Source organism: Oncorhynchus kisutch, linkage group LG15 (assembly GCF_002021735.2).
Source record: "Oncorhynchus kisutch isolate 150728-3 linkage group LG15, Okis_V2, whole genome shotgun sequence".
NCBI lineage: Eukaryota > Metazoa > Chordata > Actinopteri > Salmoniformes > Salmonidae > Oncorhynchus > Oncorhynchus kisutch.
The window spans coordinates 24,509,192-24,525,054 of NC_034188.2; the positions used below are offsets into that span (position 1 = coordinate 24,509,192).

Here is a 15,863-nt window from a genome sequence, read left to right on the forward strand (position 1 = left end):
GTAGGTGTTCTAAAACCTTTGACCGGTAGTGTATGTGTATGTGTATGTGTATGTGTATGTGTATGTGTATGTGTATGTGTATGTGTATGTGTATGTGTATGTGTATGTGTATGTGTGTGTGTGTGTGTGTGTGTGTGTGTGTGTGTGTGTGTGTGTGTGTGTGTGTGTGTGTGTGTGTGTGTGTGTGTGTGTGTGTGTGTGTGTGTGTGTGTGTGTGTGTGTGTGTATTTGTGTGCTTGTGTATTTATTCCTGGTTATAAATAAATACACTTCAGAAGACATACCATAAGTCAGTTAGTATAATGATGTTGGTAGAATGATGTTGGTAGAAATTATGTTGGTAGAAATTATGTTGATAGAGTGATGTTGGTAGAATGATGTTGGTAGAATGATGTTGGTAGACATGATATTGCTAGAAAATATGTTGGTAGATTGATTTTGGTAGAAAATATGTTGGTAGAATGATTTTGGTAGACATGATATTGGTAGAAAATATGTTGATAGAATGATGTTGGTAGAATGATGTTGGTAGAATGATGTTGGTAGAAATTATGTTGGTAGAATGATGTCGGTAGAAAGATGTTGGTAGAATGATGTTGGTAGAAATGATGTTGCTAGAATGATGTTGGTAGAATGATGTTTATAGAATGATGTTGGTATAATGATGTTTATAGAATGATGTTGGTAGAATGATGTTCGTAGAATGATGTTGATAGAGTGATGTTGGTAGAAATGATGTTGGTAGACATGATTTTGGTAGAATGATGTTGTTAGAAATTATGTTGGTAGAATGATGTTGATAGAAATGATGTTGGTGGAATGATGTTGGTAGAATGGTGTTGGTAGAATGATGTTGATAGAGTGATGTTGGTAGAATGATGTTGGAAGAATGATGTTGGTAGAAAGATGTTGGTAGAATGATGTTGGTAGAAATTATGTTGGTAGAATGATGTTGGTAGAATGATGTTGATAGATTGATTTTGGTAGAAATGATGTTGGTGGAAAGATGTTGGTGGAATGATGTTGGAAGAAATTATGTTGGTAGAATGATGATGGTAGAAAGATGTTGGCAGAAATGATGTTGGTTGATATGATGTTGATATGATGTTGGAAGAAATGATGTTGGTAGAATGGTGTTGGTAGAATGGTGTTGGTAGAATGATGTTGATAGAGTGATGTGGATAGACATGATGTTGGTAGAATGATGTTTGTAGAATGATGTTGATAGAGTTATGTTGGTAGAATGATGTTGGTAGAATGATGTTGGTAAAATGATGTTGATAGAATGATGTTGGTAGAAAGATGTTGGTAGAATGATGTTGGTGGAATGATGTTGATAGAGTGATGTTGGTAGAAATGATGTTGGTAGAAAGATGTTGGTAGAAGGATGTTGGTAGAAAATATGTTGGTAGAATGATTTTGTTTAGACATGACGTTGGTAGAAAATATGTTGGTAGAATGATTTTGGTAGACATGATATTGGTAGAAAATATGTTGATAGAATGATATTGGTAGAATGATTTTGGTAGACATGATGTTGGTAGAAAATATTTTGGTAGAATGATATTGGTAGAATGATGTTGGTAGAAATTATGTTGGTAGAATGATGTTGGTCGAAAGATGTTGGTAGAATGATGTTGGTAGAAATTATTTTGGTAGAATGATGTTTATAGAATGATGTTTATAGAATGATGTTGATAGAATGATGTTCGTAGAATGATGTTGATAGAGTTATGTTGGTAGAAATGATGTTGGTAGACATGATTTTGGTAGAATGATGTTGGTAGAAATTATTTTGGTAGAGTGATGTTGGTAGAAAGATGTTGGCAGAAATGATGTTGGTAGAATGATGTTGATAGAGTGATGTTGGTAGAATGATGTTGGTAGAAAGATGTTGGTAGAATGATGTTAGTAGAATTATGTTGGTAGAATGATGATTGTAGAATGATGTTGGTAGAAGGATGTTGGTAGAATGATGTTGGTAGAAAGACGTTGGTAGAATAATGTTGGTAGAATGATGTTGGTAGAATGATGATGGTAGAATGATGATGGTAGAATGATGTTGATAGAGTGATGTTGGTAGAATGATGTTGGTAGAATGATGTTGGTAGAATGATGATGGTATAAAGATGTTGGTAGAATGATGTTGGTAGAATGATGTTGGTAGAAAGATGTTGATAGAGTGATGTTGGTAGAATGATGTTGGTAGAAAGATGTTGATAGAGTGATGCTGGTAGAATGATGTTGGTAGTATGATGTTGGTCGAAAGATGTTGGTAGAAAGTGTTGATAGAATGATGTTGGTAGAAAGATGTTTGTAGAATGATGTTATTAGAAAGATGTTGATAGAATGATGTTGGTTGAATGATGTTGGTAGAAAGATGTTGGTAGAAAGATATTTGTAGAATGATGTTGGTAGAAAGATGTTGATAGAGTGATGTTGGTAGAATGATGTTGGTAGAATGATGTTGGTAGAAAGATGTTGATAGAGTGATGTTGGTAGAAAGATGTTGATATAGTGATGTTGGTAGAATGATGTTGTTTGAAATATGTTGGTAGAAAGATGTTGATAGAGTGATGCCGGTAGAAAGATGTTGGTAGAATGATGTTGGTACCCCTGCACATTGACACAGTAACAGTACCCCCTGTATATAGCCTCGTTTTTGGTACTATATTGTGTTACTTTTGATCATTTTTTACTTTAGTTTAATTGGTAAATATTTTCTTAACACATTCTTGAACTGCACTGTTGTAGTTGTAATTAAGCATTTGAAGGTAAGGTGTATGTACATGTTGTTCATGTTGTATTCGGGGTATGTTACGAATAACATTTGATTTGATTTGATTTGTTGGTAGAACGATGTTGGCGATCTTAGAGCTAAGTTCAGCTCTGCTAACAAACCTATTACCCACTGGTCTCCACTAGTCCTCATGACTAAGGTCAGTTCTACTAACAAACCTATTACCCACTGGTCTCCACTAGTCCTCATGACTAAGGTCAGTTCTACTAACAAACCTTTTACCCACTGGTCCCCACTAGTCCTCCTGACTAAGGTCAGTTCTACTAACAAACCTATTACCCACTGGTCTCCACTAGTCCTCATGACTAAGGTCAGCTCTGCTAACAAACCTTTTACCCACTGGTCTCCACTAGTCCTCATGACTAAGGTCAGTTCTACTAACGAACCTATTACCCACTGGTCTCCACTAGTCCTCACGACTAAGGTCAGTTCTACTAACAAACCTTTTACCCACTGGTCTCCACTAGTCCTCACGACTAAGGCCAAACACAATGTTTGGGAAGGCTTTCTTGTCAATATTCATCATATCCCATACATAAAACTAGATGTATCATGTATTTCAGCAGTATGGCTCTCAGTTGTTAAGAACAGGGCGTTGTGTCAGCTCTGTATATGTCACGTATATGTGCAGTACATCACTCAAACAATACAGTAGCACCCACCTGCTTAGTACAGTGGGATGTGGAGCATATAGCATCAGTATAATCCTGATGGGAACCAATGGAAGGCTGTATCTATTTACTCTGTCTCACAAGCTGTGTACAGGGATGGTATCCGATAGGCTGGCAGGCTGGGAGACAGAGTGTGAAACAACCCTGGAGGCTTATGGGGATCTGTTTGTGTTTCAGTGTTTTCCAGCCAGGTGCCTTTGTTAAATCAGTGTGGTACTGGAAGTGGAGTGGGAGTGGCACTTCATTTGGAGATACTTGAGAGAGTTATTATTTCTGTCGTCTTTTTCGAAGGGACTTGTACTTGAAATGGTGAAAAAGACGTTGTGGGAGCTTTGGAAATGTAATTGGCAGTGCTGAAAGACTCCTCGTGTTCTGAATAATGGAGAATGGTGAGCTCAAAGTAGAGCCAGACACACACACAGCCGAGCCCAGCTGGGGAGAGAAACAGCCTGTCTGCATGCCTGTGTGTTTACATTGAAGAAGTGCATCTGTTACTCAATGTGTATTTATTATTACTTGTATTATTACTGTATTGGTGGGAAGTAAGCATTTCACTGTTAGTCTACACCTGTTGTATATGAAACATGTGACAAATATAATTTGATTAGGTTTTTTGATCTGTTGGGTCAGCCTGGTATGAGAGTGGTCTGAGATGGGTCTGGTTTGATAATTGAGTGGTTACAGATTGATGCCAAAGCTGCTAGATAGACGTTCACAGGCTCCCGGAACACCGATTTCGTGGGTAAATCACAGAGCCCAGACCTGTCATAAACAATGTCACTGATGAATGGAAGTATCTCTGACCACATCCACAAGAATCAACAGGTGTTGGGTACATGAAATGACTAAAAACACCTGCTACATTGACTGCATCCTGTGCTCCTTGTTGGTCAGTGAGATAGAGATGAAACGATATCCTGGGCATCCTACTCAAAATGAGATCACTGTGTCTCTGCATGAAAAGACCAGAAAAAATGCATTCAAGGCATATCCTACTGCTACAGTCCCTGTCCTCCTCCTGGGATAGAGATCTGTGATGCTGATGCCAGTAAGGCCTTCATTCACACAGAGGTTGAGAGTTGAAAGGCTGAGAGGCTGAGGAGTTAAGAGGCTGAGGGGCTGAGAGGCTGAGAGGCTGAGGGGCTGAGGGGCTGAGAGACTAAGAGACTGAGGGGCTGAGAGACTGAGAGACTGAGGGGCTGAGGGGCTGAGAGGCTGAGAGGCTGAGGGGCTGAGAGACTGAGAGACTGAGGGGCTGAGGGGTTGAGAGACTGAGAGACTGAGAGACTGAGGGGCTGAGGGGCTGAGAGGCTGAGGGGCTGAGAGGCTGAGGGGCTGAGAGGCTGAGGGGCTGAGAGACTGAGGGGCTGAGAGACTGAGAGACTGGGTCCTCCCCCATGTTTAACCTCTCCCTGCTGGGTGAGAGGATCAGAAACAGGGTCTCTCTCCTGACAGCTGTTCTAGGGCAGGTGTCTGTGCCCACTTCTCCACCACACGGAGGCCAGGGGCCGAGGGGCAGAGGTGCTGAGGGCCGAGCGGCCGGGGGTTCGAGGGACCGAGAGGCTGTGAGGGGTCGAGGGGCTGGGGGGCCGGGTCAAAAGGGGCCGACGGGCCAGGCGGGGTGGGGACCGAGGTTCAGGGACTCCTGCCTCACTCCCTGCCCACATTAAAGTCACTTCTAATCACTGCGGGACTTAGCCAATGATGTGCTCATCAAACAACACATTTCAAAAAGGCATCTTAAAAGGCCTGAGGACCAAGAGGCAATAAGAGATTTGTATGTGGATGAAAGCAAACCGTGCAGACAGACCTTGCATCAGAATAGAGAGGGGATGGATCATTGGGATCGCCAGTTAAATCAGCAGCGCCCAAGAGAGAGAGAGAGAGAGAGAGAGAAAGAGAGAGAGAAAAAGAGAGAGAGAGAGAGACAACAAGAGAGAGAGACAAGAGAGAGAGAAAAGAGAGAGAGAGAGAAAGAGAGAGGCAAGAGAGAGAGAAAAAAAGAGAGAGAGAGTGAAGAAGAGAGAGAGAAAATGAGAGAGACAAGGGATTAAGGGAGAGAGGAATGACTCCCTTTTAGTCATGCTTTTTGTACTCTATCACAGCTCCCCAAAAAGAATAAGTGAACAAATACATTTTTTAACAAAGGCAGGGCTCTTGAAGTGGAGGCCCGTGGGGGCCATGAGGTGGCTCCATTGTGGGTTAGGGCGCAGGGAAGCCACAACACGCCCACCCTCACCCCCACTCTGCTCCCCACAACTCCTCCTCAAACAGAACATGCCTGCACATGAGCTTTGATATGTGCTAGAAAGCCTTAGAACAGCAGCAAAGGGAAACGGTAATGTTCCACACATCCCAGACACATGCCCTCCTCTCTGAAGTTGGTGTGATGGACACATTGTGACAAAGTTGGCCCATAGTAACTTCCAGCTTGTGCTGAATGCAGCCAGAATACCTCAAGATACTGGAGGAATCTGACAGTAACAAGACCTCACAAAGACAACAAGAGCTACTGATTTTCCATATGACATATAGCCTCTGTAACCACAATAATACTGGAAACTAACAATGATGGGAAACTTTAAAACACTGCAGGCAATCAAATTGAAAATGTTTTTCAGCCAAAGAATAGGTTTAATCTCGGTCCTCACAACAGCCTCTAAAGAATTACCTTCAGTGCTGGTTTGTGCTTGTGTGTGTTTGGGTGTGTGTCCATGCCGAAACATATTGTTGTGTATAATTCAATTATTTATCGAAATATGGTAATGATGTACATTTCTTATCCTGAAAATGGGGCGTCCTTTATCTTCCAGCTGCATTGTTTGCTTGCTGGCTGTTGTTGTTATTGTTTCTATCTCTGCATTGATTTGCTGTGTTTGGACACACACACACACACACACACACACACACACACGCACACACACACACACACACAGTTTCAGTCAGCAGAAGAGAGGAGGGGTGTGTCCAGGGATGTCTCTTAGGGGGACTCTGAATGTTAGGGAAATATATTGGAGCACACAGGGAAGGTGGATAACATTGCTAACATGGCAAAATTACACACACTCACACACCTCATCAGACCCAATTTAGAAAGTCAGTTTGGGATCAGGAGACCAATTATATTCATTATTTCCCTCGATCATTTCCCTCTCATTTGCTCTTTCACTTATTTTTCCTCTTCCTTTTTTAACTGTGTTTGTGTTTTGCATATTTTGGTGGTGAGTGTATTGCACAACACAAAATAACCCTGAACCTTTTGGAAAACACTTTAGGCCTACTTGCCTGTACTACGTTGATGTTCGTACAGTTTGTTGTATATACAGATATACTTTTAATTTGATCACCCTGTTGCAGGAGAACTTTCCTGTAATGCAAACTGTCTCAAAACTGATACAACGAGAAGATTGGAATACTGCTTGTTTTCCGGAAAACGACCCTCTTAGTCCTCATTCTAGCTAGCAGTAGCCATTATGGAATATCATGTTGCATTGAACAACAAAGGAGTTGATTTGCAAAATGGCTGTGGTGGCTACTGCTGGCTCACATGAGGATGAAAAAGGCAGTTTTACGGAAAAACAAGCAGTATTTAAATCTCCTTAAATGTATCAGTTTGGATAAAGGTAAGATTTGCAATACAGTGGCATATCCCATCCCTGCATTGAGGTGCGTTTTCTGACCAATATCCAACCATGATGGTGTTCTGACTCCAGTGCAGCTCAGTGTAAAAAAGCGTAACGGCAGGGGTTGGAATCTTCTGGCTACTGTCCATGGTTTCATCTGCTTTGTACATTCGATAATTAAACCGTCACGGATAAATTCACAGAGTCGCACTGGGTCTCAATGTTTTAGGCCTACGTTCCCCCAATGATCCCCAAGGATAAGAGAGTGCTGAACAAACTATTTGCTTTGCCTCTTAGTAGTATACAGTTGAAGTCAGAAGTTTACATGCACTTTGGTTGGAGTCATTAAAACTCATTTTTCAACCACTCCACACATTTCTTGTTAACAAACTATAGTTTTGGCAAGTCAGTTAGGGCATCTACTTTCTGCATGACACAAGCAATTATTCCAACAATTGTTTACAGATTATTTAACTTATAATTCACTGTATTCACTGTATCACAATTCCAGTGGGTCAGAAGTTGACTATGTTTTTAAAGAGCTTGGAAAACTCCAGAAAATGATGTCATGGCTTTAGAAGCTTCTGATAGGCTAATTGATAGGCTAACATCATTTGAGTCAATTGGAGGTGTACCTGTGGATGTATTTCAAGGCCTACCTTCAAACTCAGTGCCTCTTTGCTTGACATCATTGGAAAATCAAAAGAAATCAGCCAAGACCTCAGAAAACATTGTAGACCTCCACAAGTCTGGTTTATCCTTGGGAGCAATTTCCAAACACCTGAAGCTACCACGTTCATCTGTACAAACAATAGTATAAACACCATGGGACCACGCAGCCATCATACCGCTCAGGAAGGAGAAGCATTCTGTCTCCTAGAGATGAACATACTTTGGTGTGAAAAGTGCAAATCAATCCCAGAACAACAGCAAAGGAAAGGAAACAGGTACAAAAGTATCTATATTCACAGTAAAACAAGTCCAATATCAACATAACCTGAAAGGCCGGTCAGCAAGGAAGAAGCCACTGCTCCAAAACCGCCCCAAAAAAAACAGACTACGTTTTGCCACTGCACATTGGGACAAATATTGTGCCTTTTGGAGAAATGTCCTCTGGTCTGATGAAACAAAATAGAACCGTTTGGCCATAATGACCATCGTTGTGTTTGGAGGTAAAAGGGGGAGGCTTGCAAGTCGAAGAACACCATCTCAACCGGGAAGCATGCGGGTGGTAGCATCATGTGTGTTTTGCTGCAGGAGGGACCGGTGCACCTCACAAAATAGATGAGGAAAGAAAATTATGTGATATATTGAAGTAAGATCTCAAGTTAAAGTTTGGTCGCAAATGGGTCTTCCAAATGGACAATGACCCCAAGCATACTTCCAAAGTTGTGGCAAAATGGCTTAAGGACAACAAAGTCAAGGTATTGGAGTGGCCATCACAAAGCCCTGACCTCAAATCCTGTAGAAAATTTGGGGGCAGAACTGAAAAAGTGTGTGCGAGCAATGAGGTCTACAATCCTGACTCTGTTACACCAGCTCTGTCAAGAGGAATGGGCCAAAATTCACCCAATTTTTTGTGGCAAGCTTGTTGAAGGCTACCCAAAATGTTTTACTAAAGTTAAACAATTTAAAGGCAATGCTACCAAATACTAATTGAGTGTATGTAAACTTCTGACCCACTGGGATTGTGATGAATGAAATTAAAGCTGAAATAAATAATTCTCTCTACTATTACTCTGACATTTCACATTCACAAGTGGTGATCCTAATTGAACTAAAACAGGGAATTTTTACGAGGATTAAATTGAGTTTAAATGTAGTTGGCTAAGGTGGATGGAATCTTCCGACTTCAGGTGTATATGTATGAGTGTACAAAACATGAGGAACACATTCCTAATATTGAATTGCACCCCCTTTTGCCCTAAGAACTGTCTCAATTCATCGGGGCATACACTCTACAAGCTGTCGAAAACATTCTGTTGGGATTCTGGCCCCTGTTGACTCCAATGCTTCCCACAGTTGTGTCTAGTTGGCTGGATGTCCTTTGTGTGGTGGACCATTCTTGATACACACAGGACACTGTTGAGTGTGAAAAACACAGCACCATTGTAGTTCTTGACACACTTTAACCAGTGCGCCTGGCATCCATTACCATACCCTGATCAAAAGCACTTAAATCTTTTGTCTTGGCCATTCACCCTCTGAATGGCACACACATAATCCATGTCTCAATTGTCTCAAGGATTAAAAATACTTATTTAACCTGTCTCCTCCCCTTCATCAACACTGATTGAAGTGGATTAAACAAGTGACATCAACAAGGGATCCTAGCTTTCACCTGGATTCACCTGGTCAGTCTATGTCATGAAAGAGCAGGTGTCCTAATGTTTTGTCCACTCAGTGTATGTCCCATTGGACCTAGTTATGTAATAGTTCATTGAATGTCCAAAATCTAAAAACAATGAGTATGCCTCTTTTGATTGAATGATTTGAATCTCATTCACACACTTCTGCTCATGCACAATTACCCTTAGGATGAGCTATATGTCGATTAGACTCATTTATCAAAGCACCATGAAATCCTACAGCAAGTCCCCATCTTCATACAGCCTAAATAGGCACGGGAGTCGTGCATTGGCATTGTCAATGATATGAAGGTTTAACAGAAGAACAATGATAAATATAGTGACCATGCTGGGTAGGTTCTCTTCAATTAAAGGTCTCTATGATGTGGGAACTGTGGGGAAATCCACTCGTAGAGCATGCAATTGACATACAGGATTATGACATATGATGTGCATGTAAAGGTTATAGGCTAAAGCAGGGATGGGTGAGGATGTAGGATCAGCTATGAAATGCAATGAGATGCTGCAATATGATTTTTGTTAAGTACCAATGGAAATATTTGAAACCAGTCAGTGATAAGATATGGAATGAAATTCTATACATATATTTATATTTTATTCATATTTCATTTCTGGGAGGATATCTTGTACACCAAATATCCCATTGGCAGTTAAGCGCATTCAATGTGTTGAGAAGCCAGAAACAGTCACTTGGTTTAACAAACACAAATACAAAATAAGGATAAACCATAAAATAATGAACCGCATGTATATAACATACAAAAGAATCCCATGCCTACTCAGTAGGTAAGTACAACATTCCAACTTGAAGTCGTGGATATTTACACTTGTAGTTACAAAAATATAGTTTATAATTTCTCTCTTTTGCTTCCGTGCTAAAGAAATGAAGCAGTGTCCTCGTGTCATCACGCCCCTTTCTGTACTTCTTCAGAGTCTGAGCACGACTTACATTCTGTAACAAAACGACCCCTTCAACCCTTAAGGCGAGACACAACGCATCTTCTCTTGCACGCAGACGTGTCAAAGCATCAGCAAGGCGTCACAAAATGGCACCAGAAACAGGAACGGTGGTTTGGTTTTGGGATTTTTTTTTTTACGTAAAGTTTTTTTTGTCCACATAACAGACTGATATGTCACATGATGTGAGCAAGAGAAAGATAGTACCAGTGGATGATATTTACAAAACAATTGAAACTAACATCACTCTTAACACATGCTGGAATACTTAAGTGCATAATTATTTCGTCATCAAACAAAGTCAAAAACGTATCACATCATCGTCATCACTACAGAGAAAGTATTAGAATTCAAAATATGGCCCTGCTCACTTCAAATAATACAATGCAATTATGCAAATATGTTTTTCACATCAATGGTACCAAATAATAGAAAAAAATTACAAAACATGGCACAAGTACAATATACATAAAACGTCTCTTAGTGCCTTAGTTACAGCTCGACTGGATGTTCTGTCCGTCTGTCTGTCTCTTAGTGCCTTAGTTACAGCTCGACTGGATGTTCTGTCCGTCTGTCTGTCTCTTAGTGCCTTAGTTACAGCTCGACTGGATGTTCTGTCCGTCTGTCTGTCTCTTAGTGCCTTAGTTACAGCTCGACTGGATGTTCTGTCCGTCTGTCTGTCTCTTAGTGCCTTAGTTACAGCTCGACTGGATGTTCTGTCCGTCTGTCTGTCTCTTAGTGCCTTAGTTACAGCTCGACTGGATGTTCTGTCCGTCTGTCTGTCTCTTAGTGCCTTAGTTACAGCTCGACTGGATGTTCTGTCCGTCTGTCTGTCTCTTAGTGCCTTAGTTACAGCTCGACTGGATGTTCTGTCCGTCTGTCTGTCTCTTAGTGCCTTAGTTACAGCTCGACTGGATGTTCTGTCCGTCTGTCTGTCTCTTAGTGCCTTAGTTACAGCTCGACTGGATGTTCTGTCCGTCTGTCTGTCTCTTAGTGCCTTAGTTACAGCTCGACTGGATGTTCTGTCCGTCTGTCTGTCTCTTAGTGCCTTAGTTACAGCTCGACTGGATGTTCTGTCCGTCTGTCTGTCTCTTAGTGCCTTAGTTACAGCTCGACTGGATGTTCTGTCCGTCTGTCTGTCTCTTAGTGCCTTAGTTACAGCTCGACTGGATGTTCTGTCCGTCTGTCTGTCTCTTAGTGCCTTAGTTACAGCTCGACTGGATGTTCTGTCCGTCTGTCTGTCTCTTAGTGCCTTAGTTACAGCTCGACTGGATGTTCTGTCCGTCTGTCTGTCTCTTAGTGCCTTAGTTACAGCTCGACTGGATGTTCTGTCCGTCTGTCTGTCTCTTAGTGCCTTAGTTACAGCTCGACTGGATGTTCTGTCCGTCTGTCTGTCTCTTAGTGCCTTAGTTACAGCTCGACTGGATGTTCTGTCCGTCTGTCTGTCTCTTAGTGCCTTAGTTACAGCTCGACTGGATGTTCTGTCCGTCTGTCTGTCTCTTAGTGCCTTAGTTACAGCTCGACTGGATGTTCTGTCCGTCTGTCTGTCTCTTGGTGCCTTAGTTACAGCTCGACTGGATGTTCAGTTTGTCTGTCTCTTAGTGCCTTAGTTACAGGACGACTGGATGTTCAGTTTGTCTGTCTGTCTCTATGTTTTCACTCATAAGAACGACCAACCGGTCTTTACCTGTTTCAACTATGGCTCGAGAAAGTCTCATATGCCTCGTTTTAAGCCCTGCATTTGCTTTACCAACTGAGAGGAGAAACTCCTTTCTCCTATTCTATATTGTCTTTGCCCGGTCCTTGACCTGTGTTTTAATCTCTTCTTCGGGTGAATCTGAGGATTGAGCACTGAACAGAGCTTGCAGAGGGAGCAGGCAGAGAAGTGCTTTTCAGAAGGGGAATATGTCTTTTGATGCTGATTTCTCCCCTCAAAGAGACTGTACTGTGTGGTGGGGAGGAGGAGGAAAGAATAAAAAGTATATTTTCTCTTGTTTAGCAGATCTCGATTGTCCTTGGGGAGAGTGTGGAATGCATGTCTGATAGCGGGGTGGGGACCGGAGAGGAGTAGATGGAGGCTACGGAGGAGGGGAAGGAGGAGACCATGGAGGACTGAAAACTACTAGACATGGACATGGAGACAGAGGGGTAGGTCGTGGCGATGGAGGGAGAGGGGTACGAGGTGGCGATTGAGGGAGAGGGGTACGAGGTGTGGACTGGAGAGGAGTAGCAGGATGTGACTGGAGAGGGGTAAGAGGAGACTGAGGAGGGGGCTGATACTGGTGCCTCTGCCACCGCCCCGGCCACCCTGCCCTTCTCCGCCTTTTTGTCCTTTTGCCTCAGGTGGATCTTGGTGTGCCTCTTCCTCTCATCGCTGCGGGCGAACTTGCGCCCACAGATCTCGCAGGGGAAGGGCTTCTCGCCAGTGTGCGTGCGAATGTGCGTGGTCAGGTGGTCGCTGCGGCTGAAGTTGCGCATGCAGATCCGGCATTGGAAGGGCTTCTGGCCCGTGTGGATGCGGATGTGGCGCGTCAGCTCATCGGAGCGGGAGAAACGGCGGTCGCACGTTTCCACAGGGCAGGCATAAGGCCTCTCATGGGGCGGTGTCTTGCTGGGACGGTTGGGGTACTTGCGCATGCGGCTCGGCTTGATCAGCTGGGACTGGTAGACACTCTTCAAGTCCTGGGAGCCCGTCTGGGTGGCAAAGGCTTTGATGGTGGACAGGGGAGTGAGGGAGGGCTGGCCAGACCCATTCTGGAAGGGCTTCTGATCCTGTAGCAGGCTTATCTCCCCCTGCTGCTGGGGGAATAGGTAGTCAGGGATCATGGGCACAGGAAAGCTGGAGCCACACGTCTTTCCATTGGAGTAGGTTGGCGGGGGGTACTGGAGCGACCCCCCCGCGGGTAGAGGGAAGCCCTGGCCCTGGTCAGAGAAGATGTCAGAGCTGGTGCTGGAGTACGTAGGAGCAGCTGAGTAGATGGGGATATTCTCACTGTGGTGGACAGAGCAGCTCAGACTGCAGCTCTGAGAGGAAATGGTGACGGAAGAGATAGAGGACGGGGACGAGGAAGAGGTGCCAGTCTGAGAGACGGAGGAGGGCGGGGCAGAGGTGGAAGGGGTGTTGATCCCCACCAGCCCGCTGACCAGGCTGAACAGGGGCTCGGCCCACAGGCTGTTGCTGCAGTTGGTGGCTGGCTCCAGGGTGAAGCGGCCAGTGTAGGAGATGGGAGGCAGCCGCTGGGTAGAGTAGCTCTGCTCGCCCATCGACTTCTCACAGTTCATGGAGATATCAGGTAACGTATCTGCAGGGAGAGAGAGGGGACATTAATCAACCTGTCAATATGCTTGCGGGAGAGAGAGAGAGAGGAGGAGGATGGGACTCGGGAGGGAGGGAGGCAGAGGGGAATCCTGCCAGAGAGGTGGGCAGGGTTGCCCCTTTCCTCTCTAACAGCAGCAGGTTCCTACGCAGAGCAGAAGAACCTCCCTGCCTCCCAGCAACCCCAGCTCCTTCCCACTCCTAAACTCCCACACCAGCCATTTCCTCCACTAACCAAAAGATAGCTGAGTGCTGTCGTGCAAGTCAGGCCAAGTCATCTGCATGCATGCATTTAAATATATAAATATTTCTCTTACGCATTCGCACAAGCACACACATGCATGCATGCAGGCACACACACACACCAAGCTCTTGAAGTCAGCAACAAGGCCAATTGATTACTGAAACGGCAGTTCAGCTGGTTTTAAGAATGCAATTAAAATTGAGTTCTAGACTTTCTAAAAGGTATGCAATGAGTGAGCCACGCTCAAGTCCAAATACCATTCAATAGTGATGAAGAGCTACAATTTAATTTATACAATTCTACATTTCTGAGTTTTGTATTTCCAATCATCATAAATTGAACTTCTTTATGACAATGAATTTCTTAATTTGAAAAAAGTTCATATCAAACCATCATGAAAATTAGACATATCTCATTCAAAGAACATATTCATCATATTTAGAGTCTTCTCTCTAAGTTGAAATTGAATTAATAATTGCCAGGTGAACATAAATAATTATTTAAGTTCTGCAACAACTGTTTCATGCCATGCATTCTGCTACTGCACACAGCAAAGCAGCAGCTGTCTATCATACATTACAGTAAAGCAATTCCACCCAGCAATATAACAAGGAGATAATCTTACCTCCAGCAAGGTGGTCATATTGCTCTCCTTGCTCCCCCGATCCGAAGCCTGCTCCCTCGGGCGCTGATGCAGAGAGGAAGGGGGTCCCAGCGGAGCTCAGCATCATCATCTCCTCCAGCTTGGGGTAGTTATCCATGGGAGAATGGGGGAAGCTGAGGGGGTCTGAAATCTGCAGGGCTGGAAGGAGCATCTCTGTCTTGGCTGCAGCCATCCTCCAGAGAAGTGGACCTGTAGGGGCCTGAGGCTGTGCTGGAGGCTGAAAATGAGTGCAGCGAGGCTGGGCAGAGTGGAATCACCAGTCCACCTCAGAGAGCAGGGTCAGACTGCTACTGCTGCTGAGGATGAGGATATCTTCTCTTCTGTTTCTTTCACTCTTTCTTCTGGTTCTTCAAAAGTCTTCTTCTATTTTTCTTCCTTTTGTCCAAGACGAGTAAAATCCACTTTTTTTAAAATTTTCTATCAGAAAATATTGTTCAGATCAGATGTGTCCCTTTTACTCATTCCCTAAAACAGATGATAATAATAATCATTAATATATGTTGGGTTTTTTCACTGGTTGAATCCAACTAGGGTGCTGCCCTTTTGGATAATGTGTTGTTGTTGTTGTTGTTGTTGTTGTTTTGAATTCACTCCTACTTTCTCTGTCAAATGCTTTCGGATAGGGAGATAGCGCAGTATGTGTGTGAGTATGTCTATCCTGCTCTTACGTTAAATGTTCTGGGCACTGAGGGCTCTCTTTCCTGCGCAGAGAATTCCGACTCCTTTATATACCCTCTCACCGTGACGTAGATGTCCATATATGGAGTAGAGGAAGCCCATATTTAGGCACTGCAGCGGAGGACACATGACATTAGCCTGGGGGAAAAGCGGAGAGGAGAGACTTTATATTGAGCCAGTGCAATAAATCGCAGGAAGACACCAGCTCTTCCTCAGCCCTGAATCGATGCATCTTCATATGAGAATCCCTACTAGAGAACGAGGCATAATTCTTGCTCTCTCCCCAATGGCCCGTAGTTTAGATTCGGATTTCCCATCTGTGCAGTAGGCTGCGCGCTTTCCGGAAAACCCTGCTCCGCCATGCCATGTAAGGTAGTAACTACACAAGGACCTATTCCGGTGGGTTTCCATTTCCTTGCCCTTATTTGGAGCTTCCTGAGGTAGCGCTGATCGGTGCTTGGCAGCAGTGAAACGAGAGAGGTTGGAGAGCAGCTCAAGCGTAGCGCTCTGCTCCGTACAATAAGTAATGTCAGCCCCGTCC

General features: G+C 43.6%; 1 protein-coding gene across 1 annotated transcript; it reads right to left on the reverse strand.

Moving 5' to 3' along the window:
• Positions 1-10,039: 10,039 nt before the first annotated feature.
• Positions 10,040-15,353, reverse strand: LOC109880665 (early growth response protein 1-like). The gene is made up of 2 exons (XM_020472851.2): positions 14,606-15,353; positions 10,040-13,722 (listed from the first exon to the last, which is right to left on the reverse strand). The coding sequence occupies exons 1-2, from the start codon at positions 14,814-14,816 to the stop codon at positions 12,416-12,418; spliced, it is 1,518 nt and encodes a 505-aa protein (XP_020328440.1). The 5' UTR covers positions 14,817-15,353; the 3' UTR covers positions 10,040-12,415.
• Between the last annotated feature and the right edge of the window lie 510 nt (positions 15,354-15,863).